Source organism: Balaenoptera musculus, chromosome 7 (genome assembly GCF_009873245.2).
Source record: "Balaenoptera musculus isolate JJ_BM4_2016_0621 chromosome 7, mBalMus1.pri.v3, whole genome shotgun sequence".
NCBI classification, from domain to species: domain Eukaryota; kingdom Metazoa; phylum Chordata; class Mammalia; order Artiodactyla; family Balaenopteridae; genus Balaenoptera; species Balaenoptera musculus.
Genome location: NC_045791.1, coordinates 27010260 through 27031495, shown reverse-complemented (window position 1 = coordinate 27031495; position 21236 = coordinate 27010260). Strand labels below are relative to the sequence as shown.

At 36.1% G+C, this 21236-nt stretch overlaps 1 protein-coding gene across 1 annotated transcript in view; it reads right to left on the bottom strand.

Annotated features, from left to right (window-relative positions):
* Window positions 1-21236, bottom strand: part of ARHGAP15 (Rho GTPase activating protein 15) — a 609541-nt gene that overhangs the window by 495611 nt on the left and 92694 nt on the right. The window contains exon 5 of the mRNA XM_036858098.1: window positions 9313-9400. Coding sequence (XP_036713993.1) covers window positions 9313-9400 — 88 coding nt within the window. The remainder of the gene's footprint in view (window positions 1-9312; window positions 9401-21236) is intronic.

Below are 21236 nucleotides of genomic sequence, written 5' to 3'. Positions count from 1 at the left end.
AATGGCCAAATCTTGAGAAAATTATAACCAGAGAACACGGCTTCATTTATATTAATATCGATCACTCGATTTCATTTTTTTCCTTACAAAGTTTGTGTTAATAAAACACTAGAATTCATTTTTCCTTTTTTCCTTTCTTTCTTTGATCTCCACCTGTCATCCTCCAGATTTTGGACTGTTTTTTCTTTTTCTTTTAATTTTTAAATGTGTGTTGAGACCGTATGATAGTGCAATCTATGGCTGTACTAATAACCTGCCCCAATGTTAACCATGCTGACTTCACCAAAGGACTATTATTGTGAGAATTTAAAATGCCTTCGTTAGGCTGAGGTTGGTAGATCTATTGTTTGCACCTCCATTTTTATGATCTTTTTGAGCAGGGATCTGAATAAGGGCTTAACACTCACTTTACAAAAATAAAATCATTCCATATTCATTTTGTACAGATTACTCAATAATTCATGAATAGCTTTCTGATTGAAACTATTTTCATCTTTTTTTGCTAAATCACATCATTTTACTCCCATAAATAAGTCCATTTTGTTATTAGAGTCATGCTACAGTGAATGAACATTAAATACACTGCATTATTTAATTAATGCTTGTGCTCATTATTTGCACTGGAAGTAAATTATATTAAGAAAAAGTAAACAAATTATTTTAATGAAGTCTTTTATAATACTCTTTTTTTGCTTTCAAGGTTATGGCTGAATGAGTGGTCTAAAAAAGTTAATAGTTTATTAAATGCCTTGGAAGAGTTTTCTGTCATTAGAAGTAAAATTTGCCAGTGTTTGCCTCTGATTAGAAGTATTAGTACAATGTAAGGTAAAAAACATAAAAGTAGCCCAAAAAATCCCAGTTACATACACAATCAACATGTAGCCTCCATATCAAACATACTGGCTTTAGAACTATACAGTCTGAGGGGAGAAATAGTCCCTAAAATGTTTATAATACTTCTGAATTTATGTCAAAAGTGACACTAAGTTTTCTGAGTACCATGAGATAAATATAAAAGGAAGTAAGGTCCACTTGGTCTGATTTTTGGTGGATGTGGAGACAAGAAATTTCCTAATCAGAAATAGACTTTGCATGATGCATTTATCTCAGTAGGGTACCACACTGAACATATATTCTGGAATCACATGAAAACACCTCCAGGTTGCTACTGGTGCTCACTAATGTGCTGATACACCCATGTTTTGGGCACAGCATATTTTTTAGTTCTTCTTAGATGAATCACCCTGCTTGCTTTCTTTGCACTAGGACTTCTTTAGCAATGACCATGCTGCTAAAAGATCAGGTCATAGGAGAATATTAATATATATTCTGAGTAAGAAGATGCCCTGTGATTTACTAAATGCATTGGGCCATAATGATGACAGACTTAGCCGTTTTGCTATTATCTTTGTCAGTAAGAGCACAGGCGTTATTACTCTCATCTATTTCCATATATTTTTAGAATAGGTTTTTCAAATAATTTACCAAGTCCTATCTTCATTGTTTTAACTGTAGGAAAAATATATCTTAACTCCCCAAACTGTCTCTGAAAACTCTGAATCTCTCTTAATTTGAGCATATGTAGTATAAACTATAAAGGGCTCCACAGTGCCTACAGAAAGAAATCATCTCTTCCCACAATCCTGTTCAAGGTCTTTCATGAGCTGATTCCACACTGACTTTCTAACCAAGTCAGAGTGCTTGCTGTCCTACAACACTGTTCCTCAACTTTTTTTGAGGCAATCCCTCACTGGCAGTGCATCCAGACAACTTACAGAAGAAACACAAAATAGTCTGGACTGGGGCATATACACCCTAGGACTCAGGGAACCACCAAGAAACATTTTTAAGAGCAATGACTAGCACAGTATGTGGAACAAGGCAAGCGATCGATAATATCTGGAAAATAAACAAATACATTAAGGAATTAATTTCCCACATTTTATCATTGCTTACTCCCTTTTTTCCATGTAAAGTGTCTTTTCGCCCCATTTCTGCAATGAAATCCTATTCAGCCTTCAAAAACTTCCTCAAATGTCACTTCCTCTAACGGATATATTTAGAATCCTTTCCAGCTGGAAGCCATACCTCTCTTCTCTTAGTTACCATGAAACTAACCCATGTCTCTGTTCATGCCATTTTGGAGTAACTATCAATGTCTACTTTTTCTCTACAATTACTTGATTTATGGGCATGCTTTCTATTTGTTTCTAGACCCTCAAGTGAAAGATCTGAGTTTGTTTCATTTTTGTGTCTTTCCTAATACCTAGCATCGTGGCTTAATATCAAGGACCCTAAGTGATATTTCCAGAATGAACTAATGGAGAGATACATAAGCTGACCATTACTTGCAACAAAAATTTCCTTGGGAAAGAGCTACCTGTAGCTAGACCTATGGTTCCCCAGCATGTTTTCTTATATTTCTTTATCATGTTAGTCATGTTCTATTATAATAAACCTACATATGATTCTGTTTCCCCTACTGGACTATAAGCACCTTGACAGCAGGGATTATATATTATTCATCTGGATATCTCTAGGGTTTAACAACACATTGTGTGACACCTGTTAGGAGTTGTTAGTAGTTCATAAAATAAATAAATGAATGGGTTCTCTAAATTACACAGCTTCTTCCCCATGAGGCAATCCATCAATTTTGGTTTTTTTAACCAGGAGTGCATATTTGCCACATCCCATTGCTAGAGTCCAGGATCTACACCATATCAAGCAGATGCTCTAAAATCACAAAGTACAGCCCATACACAGGAGGAAAGTTGCAAGTGAATTGCTGGAGCCAATTGAAATATTATGCCGGTACTGAAATAGGTAAGTGTACCTGAAAAATGCAAGGGGTATGATTCAAGGCCTCAGAGGATAAATCAAACTGACAGCTCTTGTTTCTTTAGGACTTCTCTGCCACTAGATGAATCAAATAATACTGTAGCTGCTTTTGAGACAAAAGTTTTTGCTCTTGGAGTAAATGAGTTGAAGTTAGAAGAATCATCTCCTCTCTTGCCTTTTCCCTGTGATAGTACCGGTCTTTTTAAGACAAGCAACACCTGGGTCATACTGCTGTTCAGTATATAGTTGTTAAAAGAAGAACCATGAGAGATTATTCTAGGGGGAAGATGTCTGGAGAATACTGACACACCTTATTAAAGAGTTGCCCCTGGTAGCAAATCTCAGCCCATGGCATTCTTCTCAATCCTTTTCTTTTATCCTATTTTCCAACCGAACTAAAATATTCATTTCTCTTTTTAGCACACAGACCTTGCCCATTTTCAGTTTCATGCCATTGTTCATATTTTTTTACTCCACTGGAATTTTCCCTGCCCACAAATCTCCACATATTGAAATTATAACCATCCTTCAAGGCCTAATTCAAATCTTTCACAGATGTGAGCTGTCCCTCCTTTAAATGTTAAAAAAAAAAAACAACAAAAAACTCTCCTATGTTTCTTATTTCATCTCATCCTATTTTTTGGCAGAGATGCTATAAAGCAAAGACTATATCTTGATTATATCTCTATGCCTTATATGTAGCCCTAACGAGCAAGCTGTTCATTGTAGGATTTCAATACATATTCTTATGAAGTCTTTTCCCACCAAGGCTTATATAAATAGCACTAACTTGATTAACCAAATGCATATTTAAATGAAAGTGAGGTAGATTGTAATGAGAAACTATGCTATTTGGATCAACTCTCCCAGTGAAAACAATGAAAAATGCTGGATAAAATATTTCTTTTTAAAATTAACCTTAAAAGAATTGAAAGGCTGAAAAGATAGTGGGAACATCCAGGGTAAATATTTTTTGGAGGTGAGAATCTGAACCCACAGAGAAAAGCAGAATCTCAAATCAAAATAACTGCACCTTGCCTGAGGGCATTATAAAGGGATAAAGGAGAACCAATATTAAACTTGTTCCCTTTCTCTAATCCCAAGGGATTATAAAGAAGACTGCCTTTGTAGATGAACAATGTTAAGAGAAGAAGGAGTGAACAATAATTCTGTCCCTGATAAGGTGTAGCACAGCTGTAGCCCTCCTTTTATGTACACATAACTCAAAAATTTTAAACTGTTAACTTAGATTGATCTAATCAATCACTGGAAGTGCCCCCAGACAATTTAGAAAAATACAAAACACTCTGGGGTAGGACACATTTATTCCAGGCCTCAGAGAACCTCCCATGATATTTCAGTAACAATGATTAGCACACAGTCAAAGATAAGCAGACACACAAGGAAACAAAGCAACGTGAGTGAGAACCAGTAGAAACAGACTGATGTAGACTTCAGATGCTAGAATCACAAGACACAGAATATAAAAAAACTATGCCTTCTAATTTTCAAAAAATAAAAGAGAGTCTTTAACATGCAGGGAAAAAACCCTATAACAAATGACATAGTAAATTTAAAAAAGAAATAAACTTCTAGAAATAAAAATTATAATAATGAAATAAAAATAATGTTTTTCACAAAGGGAGACTGAGTTAAAGAATTAGAAGATAAATCAAGATAAGTTATTTGGAATGCAGTTCAGAAAGACAGAAAGAAAGAAGAATATAAAACATGTGGAGGATAGAGTGAGAAAACTTAACATAGGTTTAACTAGGGGCTTAGAAGAAAATAAGAGAGAAAATGTAAAAGAAGCTACATTTGAGAAGATAATAGCTTGGAATTTTCTAAAATACTTTAATGACAGTTATAATCAATTTCAAGAGGCCCAACAATCCAAGCAGGGAAAATAAAAAGATATTGACACCTGGATGCATCACGGTGAAACAGTGGAAACACAAAGGTAATGAGAAAATATTATGAGCAACCAAAGAACAGTGGTTAGATTAACAGGTAACTTCTTGATAACAATAATGGATGACAGAAAACAGTGGAACGATATCTTTGATGTGCCAAAAGAGTATTAGTGCCAACTCAAAATTCTATATCCAGAGACAATATATATTTACAAAATGATGGAGAAATAGAGACATTTGAAACAAGCAGATGCTGAGACAGATTGTCACGACAAGACCCTTACTACAGGAATTTCTCAGAATGTACTTCAAACAGAAGAAAAAATAATCCTAGAAGGAAGGTCTAAGACACAGGAATATATAAATAACAAGGAACATGGCAAATATTGGGCAAATAAAAATCAATATTGATTCTATAAAAGAGAATAAATAATGTCTAGTGGTGTTAAAAAAGAAAAGAGAGAATTAAAATACAGACAGAAATAGCATATACATTGGGAAGGTGATAAGTGAATTAAAAATATTCTAAAGTAATATTTGAATAGCTTTAGTCTTCAGTAAGTTATAATTCTAGGCAAGTCACTAACAGAACACCAAGTGTATCACTCCTAAAACAGTAAAGAAGAATATGAAATGATTAAAACAAAATGAAAGGAAGGAAAAAGCAAGACATACTGATATTTAGAGAAAGAAGCAAGAAACAAAAGAAACACATGCTGTGATTCCATTTTATAAATTCAAAAGCAGATAAAGTATACTATATTTTTAAGGGCTATAGATATAGCTGGGAAAGTAATAAAGGGTGATGAAATAATGACTAAAATGCCATTTAAGTCTGTGGCAAGGGGAGAGGCTGCGATGACATACGGACAACAGGCAGGGGTGGGGCTTTGGAGGGCTGGCAGGGTGTGCATCTTGCCCTGGGTAGTGGTTATGTAGAAGTTTGATTATAACTGTTAAAATATACATACATGTTTTATACATTTTACTAAAAATGATTTCTGCATTATTTTCCAGTGACAATATTTCAAAATTTTAAAGTGAGTTACAAATCAGAATACAGAATAAGAACACTCTCCTTTCCTTTATAATCCAGAAAATCCGGAACTAAGGACACCACTGGTTTTCCAATGCTCCTTTTCACAGGAGGGAGAGCCAGTCTGGACCAAACTTTCTCTGGTCTGAGGTGAAGTGAACAAAACAGAGACAATGTATGTAGACGTAGGAGGGAGACAGTTTCCTCTCTTGGTAAAGACTGTCTTTAATTTTGAGGTTTTATCCCACCTAGATTTAGGATTGGGGTATTATACAATGTCCTTTCTGTTAGAAAGTGACAGTAGCAGTAGGCAGTACTTTACTCTTTAATGTCCTTCTTAAAAAAGAAAAACAGAATAGGTCAGTCCTCCTTTTCCTTGAATAGGTCACTGAGAACCCAGAGCCTATGAATCTCTGATTTATACACACCAGCAAAGTGACTGTGTTTCTTTTCAGGGGGAGGCTGCTTTTGATAAAAATGTGACTTGGTTATGAACTGAAAGAATTTCAGTGAGAAAGAAATATAGCCAAACATGGAATGTGGGATCAGGCACAACACTGTGTGGCATTCTGTATTAAATGTGAAAGCAGTAAGGTTAAGAGACAATGGAGGAAGATGAGGGCCCCAGGAAAATATATATGGACAAGCAGGATATTACATCTAGAACCCCAAATGGAGAAATGGCTTCATTTTCAGAATTATTCAGTGCTCAGACACAATATTTTATGCTGCCTATGGATGCATATTTCTTTTTTTGGAGACAGTACACGCTGGTATTCCTTGAATTAATATACCTTTTCTTCTACGTATGTGTGAATCAATTCAAATGCAAAACTAAGATAGTATAATGATAAGTTATAATTATATTATACCCTATATTATGTACTATAGAATATAGCATATTTATATTTTAATGGAGTATATTAGGATATAACAATTATTTTATGGCTACTATGCATATTTTTATTTATTTTATTAACTAACTTTATTCCTTACTAATCCTCTTGGCAAATATTACTATCTCCACTTTACAGATGAGGATTCTGAAGCTCAAAGGAGTTGAATAAGTTTGTCAGCTCCTAAGTGGCAAAACTAGAATAAAGTTCCCTGTGGTTGAACTTCAAAGCCCTTCTCCTAGCTACTTTGCTGCTTTGTCTCACCACTGCATTAACATTCAAAGATCATTCCTGTACAGATTAAAATGCCATTTACTCTTTTAAACCACATTTTGCACTCACTTAGGCAGCTTCTACAGACCCCCTTGGAGAAAAGGACAGACTTTCCCAGAAGTACAATGAACAGTAATACCAGGACATGTGTAAGGGGGCACAAGAGTAATACAGAAACTTGAGCATAAGTCTCTTTCAAAATAAAACCACAGTATCTTTAATCAAGGCCTGGTAATCATCATATCATTTCTCTGAGACTGGAATTGGTAAATGTGGGCTATCCCACCAGGCCTTTATATCTGGTTAGAAATGTATCCAAGAACTTGACTAGCAAGACAATTCATGCAGTACAAACAGGAATCTGTAATTCTTTCCCCTATTACCACAAAACACAGTTAGTTCCTGCCCAGAATTTGCTTTGAAGACAATGAGTGTCTGGGAGAAACCATAAGAGCACTGAAAATGGGACTAGAAGTAGTAAATAGGGACTGCCAAAAAAAAAAAAAAAAAAAAAGGGGGTTAACAAATTTCCTCTAAAAGTAAAATCTATTGTCAATTTACAACAGTTCTGAAGCTTGAACTAGAGGCATGCAATTAGTGAGCTGACTTGCAAGGTTTGCCTACAGTAAGGGGGAGTTTTCTTCCACCTGTACAAAATTAAGCATCTGATAACTATCTCCTGGTATGAGGAGATTAAAATAATAAAATAAAAATAAACCAAATGCTTTAACTTGGAATCTAATCTCTCCCATTATCCCAGCACATTCACATAAACTCTGCTCCAGCAGAATTCTTCTCACCCAGCAGGATGAAGATCATCTTCTCAGCAGCCAAATTCAGCAAGGCAAGTGACTTTCCTCCCTTCTTGATTTCCCCTTTAGAACTCATTCAAAGGGAAGACAAAGGACCCGTGGGTGGATGGGAGTTGTTTTGTACCTAGCCTTTAGGGGTACCTTATTTTTCTTAAAAAGATTATCTCAACATTACTGTAGCCAAAAAATAAAAACAAAACAAAACCCTAAAACAAATTTCTGAGGCAGTTTAAATTAAAAATACAAAGGACTGAGATATATTTTTAATTTATTCATAATTAGTTTACAGATTGGCTGCACCGAGACTCCAAAATCAGCAAGCTACTTGGGGATAAAGGCTATTGCAATTATCAGGAGCAAGCCAAATGCTACCTTTTGTTCTTACTAAAATCTTCTCCTTTAAAAAAAAAAAAAAAATCTCCTAGCAAATGATTTTCTATTTCCTATTTAAAGAGGATTACATAGCAAACACGACTAGTGGCTGGAAAGCAAAGAACCTTCCATCGTTTTATTACCTGCCAAATACAAATTAGTTCATTGTGGTTAATTCCTGCCAGGAGACCCCTTTTCCCTGCTGCCCATCAGGCCATTGGGGTATGGCAGGTTGGTTCCTGCCCGGAGTCCTTCCTACTCAGGAGGCTGTCAGATATGCTGCTTGCCCACTGTCTCCAACATCGTGTGGCAGCTCTGGTGTTCAGGCAGCAAGGTTTTGAGCTTGAATTGCCCCAGGAACTAGCTCAGAATTGCTCCTACTTACTAACACTGTCAAATCTCTGTGGGCATATATGAGGCCCTCCTCCAGGTACAAATCAAGAAGCCCTACAAATTTCACTTTGTAATAACTATTGGATACAGAAATTGTATTAGTTCCATTAGATGGAGTCATAGAACTGTTCAGAAAGGTTAGCTGGATGTAGTGAATGTCACAGTTAGACTAAGATAAAAAATCACTTTGTTAACTTAGAGTCTTTCCTCATTGGTAACACCCTATATTAAGGTGCCATTTATAAACAGTTTATTATTATTTATTAATGTGTGAAGCACTTTATAGCATGCTAGATAACAACTTAAATTCATGTATTAAAGATGCACATACATGGTTTAATACGATTTACGCCTTATAATATTCTTTAAAACAGCTTTCCATAGTCTCATCCGTTAAGTATTTATTACTAATGCATTTTATAACATACTTTATACTACATTATTTGAGCAAGTAGCTGCATTTAGTGATCATTTCATAAATAAGAATAAAGCATTTATAAATGGCACCTTAATTTAAAGTGTTACCTTCCCATAACTAGAGAGCTGCTTGCCATGCATCTCATTTTGTGATTATTCTCCAAATGCACCACTTAATAAAACAAACACTAAGTTCTATTTTCCCTTCATCTGATTAAAAGTTTATTGAGTCATTTTCCTCCATCTGCTTTCAGATGTTGATAGCTTGGAGGCTTTAGTGTGATTTCTGTTGAAACCAAACTTTTAATTCAACGATATTTCTGTAAACATGATAATAGTAGAAACAGAAAACTACCCACCATATTAGACAGAGCCTGCTGCTTGGATTCTTTGTAAAATTCAATTTTTCGACTAGAAAGAACAATCCAGGAAGTAGACCAGTTTTTCCTTAGGAGAGAAAAAAGCAAAAAAAGCACTATCACTTGAAGAAATCATTCACAGGTATTGTATGAGCAACATTTGGAATAAGTAGAGACTATCTTTACTTTTAACCAGAATTCCTAAAAATCTTTTCTTTATTAAAATCTACAGGTGGGGGCTTCCCTGGTGGCGCAGTGGTTGAGAATCTGCCTGCCAATGCAGGGGACACGGGTTCGAGCCCTGGTCTGGGAAGATCCCACATGCCGCGGAGCAACTGGGCCCGTGAGCCACAACTACTGAGCCTGCGCATCTGGAGCCTGTGCCCCGCAACAAGAGAGGCCGCGACAGTGAGAGGCCCGTGCACTGCGATGAAGAGTGGCCCCCACTCGCTGCAACTAGAGAAAGCCCTCGCACAGAAACGAAGACCCAACACAGGCAAAAATAATAAATAAATAAAATTTAAAAAATAATTAAAAAAAAAATCTACAGGTGGTATGGAATTTAGGTAATAATAAAAATATTCTGTAATTTTTATATATCATGGCATTTATAGTAAAAGTTTCATCATTTGTAGATCTTCCCCAAATCTTTTTCAGCTATCAAAAATCCAACCTCGTGTATCCATGTCTTCCACTCCATAAAAAGTCTATGTTTCTGCAGCAAACCAAAAACAGCAAAGTAAAAATAGAAATCAGAACCTCGTCCTTCATCGTTATATCTCTTCATTGGTTTAGTATACATCAGAGTCTGCAAAACTAACCAGCTAATTTACCTGCCTAGTTCACAATATTTTTCAATGTTGAAACTCAATGCAAATAAAGGGAGTCAAATGCTTTTTACTTTTTTGCCAATCAAATTGGCAAGAATTAGAAGGAATAATACCAAGGTTTACTGAGAGTATGGAGAAATGGATTCTCCCATACAGTTTTGGTGGAAGTGGAAACAACTTTTCAGGAGTGAATTTGGCAATATGTTTTTAAAAAATATTTTAAAATGTGTATATCTTTTGATTGAACAAGCCCATTACTATGAATTTAAATTTATCCTAAAGAAATCATCTCATAAGTTAAGGCTCTGTACACAAGAATGAAGTGCACCATTTCTTAATTCTGCATCTAAAATATCAAAAAATGAGATAGGTTATATAAATTGCATATAATGGAGTCATACAATGGACTAATGAACCCTGTGCTTAGCAGAATCCTGATATGGGAAGATTTTAATGCAGACCATAATATAATATGTAGTTCATAAGACCATGCTGTGCTATTTACCTATGATTGTCCTCACCCATCCCAGCCCCTTCTGATTATCAATTCCCATTCATCGAAGTTCAAATATTATGTCCTCAAATATGTTTTCCATGACTTCCTCACATAGCACTTAGGATAAATCAAAAAAATTTTTTTGGTAAATTTCACTTCTCTTTCCCCCATTAAATAAAAAGCCCCAAATTGACAGAAAACATTTCATCCTTACAGAGATACCCCCAGTGACAAGCAACAGTGCCTTGGACAGAGTAGGCACTAAATATGTATATGTTGAGTCAATGATTAAACTTAGGCATGGGGGTAAAAAAAAAAAAGCTGGATATAACAATAGTTAAATCAGAGAGTGAAACCATAGCTTTTGATTTTCGTTTGCATTGAACATGTATTACTTCAATACGTAGATGTATGTATATTTGTGTCATGAAGAAAGACACATGTTTTAGATGGTAAAAGATTAAGGAGATTAATATACATATGTTTCTATTACATCATATTGCTGCAGTTTGCTTTGGGTTAACACTCAGTTCAGAATAGCTGAATTCATTTTACAAAAGTGATTTTTTAGAAAAGTTTACAAAAAGACTATTCTGGTCCATAGAAAACTACACAAAGATACATTTTAAATGACCATTTAAGATCTTCGTGTAATTTAGTTCCACTTGCCTCATAGTCTCTAGGGGCTTGATTTAAAGGACAGCTGTGATTCAGTAAAGTTAATATTTACAAGATTAGGTTGCTCTTACATGCCTGAAGCTTTCCTAATGATACACCATTGTGTTAAAAAGAAAAAAACTGGATAAACAGAAACAAAACAAACACAATGTGTATTTTTCAACATGCAAATATGAACACTATGTTCTTGGACCCACTTGTCTTCAAATAGTCACTTTTTCAATCAAATGATGAAAAAGATGGGGGAAAAATGAAAACCACATAGACCTTTTTCTTCCCTTGCCTTAGTTCCTATTTCTCGTTTTAGGTAACAGTAGCAGCAAGATGAATTGGAACACCTGTAGCCTTCTTCTTATGCAGGTCATAATATTAGATGGCCCAAGATAGAGTAAACATTGGCGGGACTGCTGGTCTAGACTGGGCATCATTTTTATCTCCACCCCTTACTTTGACCATATGTAACCAAGGAGAATGGGACACCCCGAGGCATGATGGAACCTATATTTAACCTGCCTGTTGTATTTCCCACTATATTTTTCATCTCCTGGCAAGAGATACTCTATACCTTATTTGCTTCCTGTCTATAGCAAGCCCTGGGTAAATGGTTCTGATTTGATCTTTTTCAGATGTTGATCGTTTATAGAATGTGTTGGCATTACTCTTCCCTTTCTTAAACTTGGAACTGGAACTGGTTAGAACTGAAGTTGCATGAAATTCGATTACCTCATGGTTCACAGTTAGAACTTTGAACTGCTGTGAAATGTTCCCTCTTAGGTGAATCTGATGAACAAGCTGAATAGGGTAAGAACTGCAGGTATTGGAAACTTAGTAATATGAATTGTTCTGGCACTTTACATACAGCGCAATTTCTTTTTGATCTTATAAACTACAAACAATGTCTTTATGAATACAAGTGAAGATTTTTCCTATTTGTTTAAGATAATTTCATTTCAAAAAGAAAAACAGAATGCTGTTTTTCAACGTTTTAGAGGCTCCAATTTTAATTCAGTTTTTCATGATCTCTTTTAAAATAATAATTAGCATAAATTATTTTGAGTACCTAGTATAAGTTTGCTTGTCTACTGGAGACTTAGCTTCACTTTAAAAGATGATGAAGGTACTAATCTGTCCATTTACTAATATGGAAAACAAAGTTCAGAGTGTTTAGGTAACTTACTTAAGGCCATACACTTAGAGTCAGACTCAGTTTCTCCGATTCTGAAGCCTGAAGTCTGTTCACTAATTTATGTTGTGTTTTTTTAAAGATTACAGAGTATAGGCATACCTCATTTTATTGTGCTTCACAGATATTGTGTTTTTTTACAAATTGAAGGTTTGTGACAACCTTGCTTTGAGCAAGTCTACTGGCGCAATTTTTCCAACAGCGTTTGTTCACTTCATGTCTCTGTGTCACATATTGGTAATTCTCGCAGTATTTAAAACTTTTACATTATTATTATATTTGTTATGGTGATCTGTGATCAGTGATCTTTGATGTCACTATTGTAATTCTTTTGGGGTGCCATGAACCATGCCCATATAAGACAGCTAACTTAATCCATAAGTGTTGTGTGTGTTCTGACTGCTCCACTGACTGGCCTTTCCCCATCTCTCTTCCTCTCCTCAGGCCTCCCTATTCCCTGAGACATAGCAATATTGAAATTAGGCCAATTAGTAGCTCTACAATGGCCTCTAGGTGTTCAAGTGAAAGGAAGAGTTGCATCTCTTTCACTTTAAATTGAAAGCTAGTCATGATTAAGTTTAGCGAGGAAGGCAGGTCAAAAACCAAGACAGGCTGACAGCTAGGCCTCTTGTGCCAAGGAGTTAGCCAAGTGAATGCAAAGGAAAAGTTCTCGAAGGAAATTAAAAGTGCTACTCCAGTGAACACATGAATGATAGAAAAGCAAAACTGTCTTAATGCTGATATGGAGAAAGTTTTAGTGGTTTGGATAGAAATCAAACCAGACGCAACATTCCCTTAAGCCAAAGCCTAATCCAGAGCAAGATTTTAACGCTCTTCAATTCTGCGAAGGCTGAGAGAGATGAGGAAGCTGCAGAGGAAAAGTCTGAAGCGAGCAGAGGTTGGTTCATGAGGTTTAAGGAAAGAAGCTGTCTCAGTAACATCAAAGTACTAGGTGAAGCAGCAAATGCTGACGTAGAAGCTGCAGCAAGTTGTCCAGAAGCGCTAGCTAAGATAATTAATGAAGGTGACTACACTAAACAAGAGATTTTCCATGTAGACAAAATAGTCTTCTATTGGAAGAAGATGCCATCTAGGACTTTCATAGCTAGAGACGAGAAGTCAATGCCCAACTTCAAAAGCCTCAAAGCACCGACAGACTCTCTTGTTAGGGGTTAATGCAGCTGGTGACTTTAAGTTGAAGCCAAAGCTCATTTACCATTCTGAAAATCCTAGGATCTTTAAGAATTACGCTAAATCTACTCTGCCTGTGCTCTATAAATGGGATGACAAAGCCTGGGTGAAAGGACATCTCTTGGCAACATGGTTTATTGAATACTTTAAGTCCACTTTTGAGACTTGCTGCTCAGAAAAAAAGATTCCTTTCAAAATATTATTGTTCACTGACAAACTACCTGGTTACTCAAGAGCTCTGATGAAGATATACAATGAAATTAATGTTGTTTTTATGCCTACTAATGTAACATCCATTCTGCAGCCCATGGATCAAGGAGTCCTATCATGTAAGAAATACATTATAGCTGCTATAGGTCATGATTCCTTTGATGGATATGGGAAAAGTAAATTGAAAACCTTCTGGAAAGTATTCAATATTCTTGATGCCATTAAGAACATTCCTGATTCATGGGAAGAGGTCAAAATATCAACATTAACGGGAGTCTGAATTAGTTGATTCCAACCCTCATGAATGACTTTGAGGGGTTCAAGGCATCAGTGGAGGAAGTGACTGCAGAAGTGGTGGAGATAGCAAGAGAGCTAGAATTAGAAATGGAGCCTGAGGATGTGACTGAATTGCTACAATCTCATGATAAAACTTTAAAGAATGAAGAATTGCTTCTTATGGATGAGCAAAGAAAGTGGTTTCTTGAGATGGAATCTTTCTGTGAAGACTGTTGAAATGACACCAAAGGATTTAGAATATTACATAAATTTAGTTGATAGAGCTGGGGCAGGGTTTGAGAGGGCTGACTCCAATTTGAAAGAAGTTCTACTGTGAGTAAAATGCTTTCAAACAGCACTGCACACTACAGAGAAATCGTTTGTGAAAGAAAGAGTCAACTGATGTGGTAAACTTCCTTATTTTCTTATTTTCAGAAACTGCCCAGCCACCCCAACCTGTAGTAATCACCACCCTGAGCAGTCGGCAGTCATCAACATCAAGGCAAGACCCTCCACCAGCAAAAAGATTATGACTCACTGAAGGCTCAGATGATGGTCAGCATGTTTTAGCAATACAGTATTTTTGAATTAAGGTATGTACATTGTTTTGTTAGACATAATGTTATTGCACATTTAATAGACTACAGTAGAGTGTAAACATAAATTTATATGCAAGGGGAAACCAAAAAAAATCATGTGACTCTCTTTGTTGCCTTATTCTGTTTATTGAGATGTTCTGGAACCCAACCAGCAATATACTGTTTTCTTGGTTAAGGAGACTGTCAATGTCAGATTTCACCATAGTTTTGGTCCTAAGTCTCAAATTATAAAAGCTAGAGTACAGAGCCTGTGACAAGGTATAAGCCATCTGGACTGTCAAATTAACTGTTTTACCTAATGTTAATTAGAAGGATTGGTCAAAGGCCCACCACTCTCAAGCTCTATTTTTCTCTTGGGAATTGAACTGATTTAAAGGAGTCACATGATGAGTCTTTCAACTCCTCATAAGAAGCCGGAAGCAGCGATGTGCTTCTAACTATGACACCACCTCTTTCTCTTTCCTGCTAGGGGATTATTCTGGTTTGGGATGAGTAGGCTCACCTGCACTCAGTAGGGAGCCTAAAACCAGAAAGTGTTTCAAAAGCCTCTAGTCTAGGAGTGGCTAAGAATTCACCTAATGGGGATATCTTTTAACCTATGACTTAGGTCAGAACCTTCCTCTCTCAATGAAGTAGTCTAGAGACTTGGCTATTTTCTTCACAATATCTTTCGAGTCCATTCCCCATTTGATGTGTTTGGCCCACTGTGCTGCCTGTAATTCTCAGGATATCAGCAGAAAAGCTTTCTCACCAGTTACTCTAACACAGCGAGCCTTTTGATGGCACTGTCAGCTCTGGAGGGAGTATGAATAGGGTCAGCTGGCAAGGTTTTGCCTTGACTTGTACCTTTAATGCTTTCTGCATGCAACCAAATCCTTATAGGTGACAGTTTTTCAGTGTATTGAGATTCAACCCAGAAGGCGAGTAACTCCTTCAAGTTTAGAGGGCTCAGGCAGGGCTTTAAAAATAGACCTTCTGAGGATGAAGCGATTTTCAGAATGGAAAGAAAGTCCCTCTACTTTCCTAGTACCCCCAAAGAGGGGAACACCATCCCTGACCTCCTAGAGCTTTTCCACTCCTGGGCACAATATCTGACATTTAGTGAATGCTTATCAAAGGTTTTTGAGTAAAAGAATATATGGGTTCTCAAATTTCAGGAGGGTCACACATCTAGATTATTCCTGCCCTGTTTGTTGTTATTTACTAACAAGGACTACAAAACACCTACTTCTTGCATTTCCCTTATTTATTCCTTAGTTCCCAAATGTTTTGATAAGTCTTTCATAGCATTGTTTTAAAAGTATCTAACATTCCTGGTTTAGTATATCTTTTTCTAATTTATAATCCTAGTGGCAATACCTGAGCTTTCTCTAGAGGGCTTCCTGACTTCTCAGATGTGTTTCAATAAGATAAGCTATTATGAATGCATTGGTTCTCACTCTGTGCGAGGTATGGCACCTGGTATTTTGTATGTGTCAAGTAATTTAATCCCCAAGCCAGTCACTAGTATCTACTGAGCATCTACCAGAGGACAGATACAATTCCAAGGACTGAATATATAAAGGCAAATAGCAGAGACCTCAAGGCATTTATGTCTAACTCAGGGGAGACAGGCAGTAAACACGGAAACAAATCCTCCACATTCAGATAAAAAAATTGAGACTTAGCGAGGTTGCATCCTACCCAAGGGCATCAAAGTCATAAATATGGGATTCAGACCAAGTCTTCTGGACTTAGAAGGCCATGCTCATTCTGTTGTATCAGTTGTCTCTAGAGCAGGTGGCATGCAACTCTCCCTTAGTCATATTGGGCACGTCTATGCAGAGCCTCATGATAGACCCTGACAGAGGAAGACACCCAACTGCTGTCAAAGAGTTACTTGAACATCTTTCTCCTTGGAACAAGGGAACTTCTTAGCCTGACCTGGGCTGTTCTGCAATGCTGACCTGTAAGCTCTTTCATCTCTACCTTCCCAAGATGGCCAGCACGTAACTTCATCCATTGATGGGAGCCAATTAATGCATCAACACTTCATCATCTTAACTTTGAGGGAGTTCTTTTTTATTTTTCCACACAGAGAGATAAAAACCAAGCTGTTGGATAGACTTGAGGGTTAAGCAAGATACACAGGTCAAGAAATGTCCAACTTCAGTAAGTCAGAGGTCCCAGGAATAGGTGAGAGAGTCTCCGCATGAATTTACAAGTAACAATTAGGTAAGGGATTGATATTGACACTACTGATTCAGTACAGGAAATAGATCCTGGGACAATAAATACAGGATATTTATTTTAATTTTTTTTGTCACAAGACATCACATCTAAGGGGGAAAAAGATCCTTAATGTAATTAGGAAGGAGGAAGAACTAAATTCTAATGACAATTAGTTACAATTAATGCAATTGGTGGGACAATTTCTCCAAGTGAGACACTTCAGAGAGCTTCCCTAAAACAAATACTGAGTTGTAAAGGTAGAAAGTAAAAACAAAACAAAACAAAACAACCCCAAAACCAAAGAAAGCTCAACACAGGCATCAGCTTGACCAAAAACTCTGCATTCTACAAAACGGACACCGGATGGCAGCACATAATAACAGCAACTTGGTAACTGCTTATCTGAAGAACGCTTGATGGAAAATGGCCCTTAAAATATTCGTTATCGTCATAGGAATCTGTTAGCTTGAACTCAGGTTTAACATATTCATCTGCTCTAACATCAAAGCTTTATATCTTACACTCACCTCTCCTATGCCTGCTTTGGTAATGACACGGTGGCAAACGAAAAAGTCAGAGGAAAATATATGTGAGGTTACTTTGTAAATTTCAGACTCACTCTGGGCCGCCTGCCTCTGTTATCTGACTTGGGCACACTGGATTTGACTTGATTCTGTACCTCTGGTGGGGGTGAATGTGATTTACTCTAGTGTCCTTGACTGATTTACTGAAAAATCACTTAGACACTGTTTAAGTGTTCTGACTAGTTCTCAAACTGGTAGGTGAAGAACTTACTGCTTCTCTCTTATATTTTAAGCTTCTTGTAATTTGCCTCTGCTTAAAAAAAGGGTCAAAGAGACACTGATGCATAAATATATACATCTCTGCCACTATTGCAAGAAATGTAAAAGCTTTATATATTCAAAGGGTTACTAGAAGTTGGAAATTATAACAGAGCGTGTACTGGAAATCATGAAACTAAAGCAACCTTTTACAAATTAACTTCAGTATTCCATACTCTCCAAACCTTCCCTCCAGTCCTCACTATGGACATTAAAAAGAGAGAAAGACAGATGAAGCCTGGAAGAATTTATTGGGCTCTTGAGCAGAAAATGCTAAAAAAAAAAAAAAAAAAAAGTTTACATTAGGTGGGTACTTTGGTATCACGTTCTACAGAAAGTCTATTCTGAGAAACAATTGTTTAAAAAGAAGAAAAAGCAAATAAAAACAAAGGTCTAATAGCCATGGGCTCTAGGATGAAAGTACACACTAGTAGACATAACATTGCACTACCTTTACTCGATTTCTTCCCAAATACCTCTCTGTCCATATTTTCACCCTCAAGTCCTTCTTCCCAAGTCCCTCTGAAAAGCAGAGCAGAGTGACAAGCCACATATGATAAGATGTACAGAGCCGCAAATGGGATGACGAAGGGGCAGGCTTGAAAGTTATAGAGGGAGAGATAAGGGTATGGAAATAGCTTACATGTTGTCAGGGGGCTTTTATAAATTAAAGTTGTTTTCAATTAAAGAACTGAAAACAACTCTTTGCTAAGGTCTCTGAGAGCTTCAGAGAAACCTGGGCTACTTAACTTTTGGGGATAGACGTACCAAAATGCAGGAATTTCTAAACTTTATCAGAAGAAGCATACTTTCAATGTTCACAAAGAAAAACTGAAGTTGAATGCTGAATGTCTGGGGCTTTCAACCCCGTCCATCTGTCTGGGGAGATTTCTAGAACTTCATTTCAAAATAAAGCTAAATTTATGGCCCTTTACAAATGTAAGATATAGCCAAGGAGTTCTCCTTCCTTCCACCCACTCTTGTTGTATTCAGAGATAGGTCAAACTTTTCTTAGAAAGAAAAAATATATGAAAGAGGAAAGGAAGCTAAAGAAAAAGGAACAGGAGAAGGGAAAGAAAGAAAAATAAGAACACAAAATATGATGTGGATGACCTGTCATGTATTTATGAGTAGAAAACTTTATAGAGATTAATAAAATAGTAGTAAGTGACAATTGAAGCCCTTTGTACTGTTGATGGTATGAAATAAAAGAACAATTTTTGCTTCCTGGCCTCAAACATCTTCTAGCAAGAGGGAAAAGTCCAACCTACTTTAAACAGAGGACAGGGTTAAAACTCTGATACCAACTATACACGCAATAAGATTGAGAGAAGGAGAGCTTGATACAAGTGACCAAGTTTCTCCACTTGTTAAGATTGAAAGTGGTAATATAGCCTATTTTAGAGTATTATTTCAGAATTACTGGTAAAGCAATTATCCAAGTACTTGACAGAATAAGCATCTGTTACTATTGCAGTAACTCATTACAATTTATAAAAAGATATAAAGTTCCTTGATAAATGGGGAAAAGGCTATGGAAAGAAATTTTACATAAGAAATACAAATTATAGCAACTATGGTATACTATTTAATAGTTACTAAATTACCAATGATATAAAAACTACACAATTTTTCAAAGTTATGATTAAACTGACCATTTTGTTGTTAGTTACAAAAAACATACAGACTCCTTGGGCAAGCAGTATGTCAATACATAACGGTCATTTAAAAAAATGGTCTTGTGATTTAATTAAGTCATCTAGGCTTAGAAATTCTCTTAAGAAAATATAAAAGAAAAATTGACAAGCAATAGTAGGTTTACTGCATTTATAGCTATTTTAGTATAAAACTGGAATCAACTTAAAAATCTAATAAAAGAGGAACGTAGAAATGGCTTGGTGTATTACAGTCCCATCAACATTGTGGTGTATTATATGTTATTAAACATGCTGACGATATATACTACAATTTTCAATCTGTAACGTGTTTATAATAAAAACTAAAGCAATCCTTAAAGCAACTAAAAATAGAGCTACCATATGATCCTGAAATCTCACCCCTGGGCATATATCCAGAGAGAACCATAATTTGAAAAGATACATGCACCCCAATGTTCACTGCAGCACTATTTACAAAAGCCAAGACAAGAAAGCAACCTAAATGTCCATCAACAGATGAATGTATAAAGAATATGTGGTGTATATATATACATATATATATGTATATATATACACACACACACCCCTACATATACATACATATACATACATATATATATATACATACACACACACACACACACACACACACACACACACAGTGGAATATTACTCAGCCATAAAAAGGAATGAAATAATGCCATTTGCTGCTGTTGCAAATGGGTGGACCGAGAGATTATCATACTAAGTGAAGTAAGCCAGACAGAGAAAGACAAATACCATGTGATATCACTTATATGTGGAATCTAAAAAAAGAAAAAAAAAAGAAAAGAAAAAAAAAGACACAAATGAACTTATTTCCAAAACAGAAAGAGACTCACAGATACAGAAAACAAACTTATGGTTACCAAAGGGGAAAGGGGGATGGATGGGAGGGATGAATTACGAGGCTGGGATTAATATATATACATACTACTGTGTATAAAATAGATAACCAACAAGAACCTACTGTATAGCACAGGAAAATATACTCAATATTATGTAATAACCTATAAGGGAAAAGAATCTGAACAAGAATACATATATATATACATATATATATATATATATATATGTATATATATAGAACTGAATCGTTGTGCTGTAAACCTGAAACTTGCATGATATCATAAATCAACCATACTTCAATTAAAATTTTTTTAAAAATTCAAAAAAGAAAGCAAATCCCACAAACAATAAAGAATAAAATTATGGAACAATATGGATCAAATTTAAAGATTTCTGGTCACTAAGGACTTTCATCAGCAAGGTAAATAGATAGTGAGAGACTTGGAGGAGATATTTGCCAAGCCTAAAGTTGACAATGTATTACTACCTGGTGTACATTAGGAGTTCTCTCAAAAAAACAAAAAAAGTGAGAAACTCAGTAGAAAATAGAGTTTATGCACAGGCGATTCTTGGAATGCAGAGCCTGACTGCCTCTAAATAGGTGACGTGATGCTTAACTGAAACACCAGTCAGAAGAATAAAAATAAATGCAACACTAAAGTAATGTCCTATAGCCATCAACTTGCAAAACTGAAAGTTTGATAATGCTGCATGCTGATGAGATCATGGAGCGAGGCGATCCCTTCTGCATTGTGGAGAGAGTGTGAACCGATGCATTCATTCTGGAGAAAGCTTGGCAGTAGCACCCAATTCATTTATAACCGTGTGTACCTTACCACCAAGCAATCCTTTACTCCTGGGG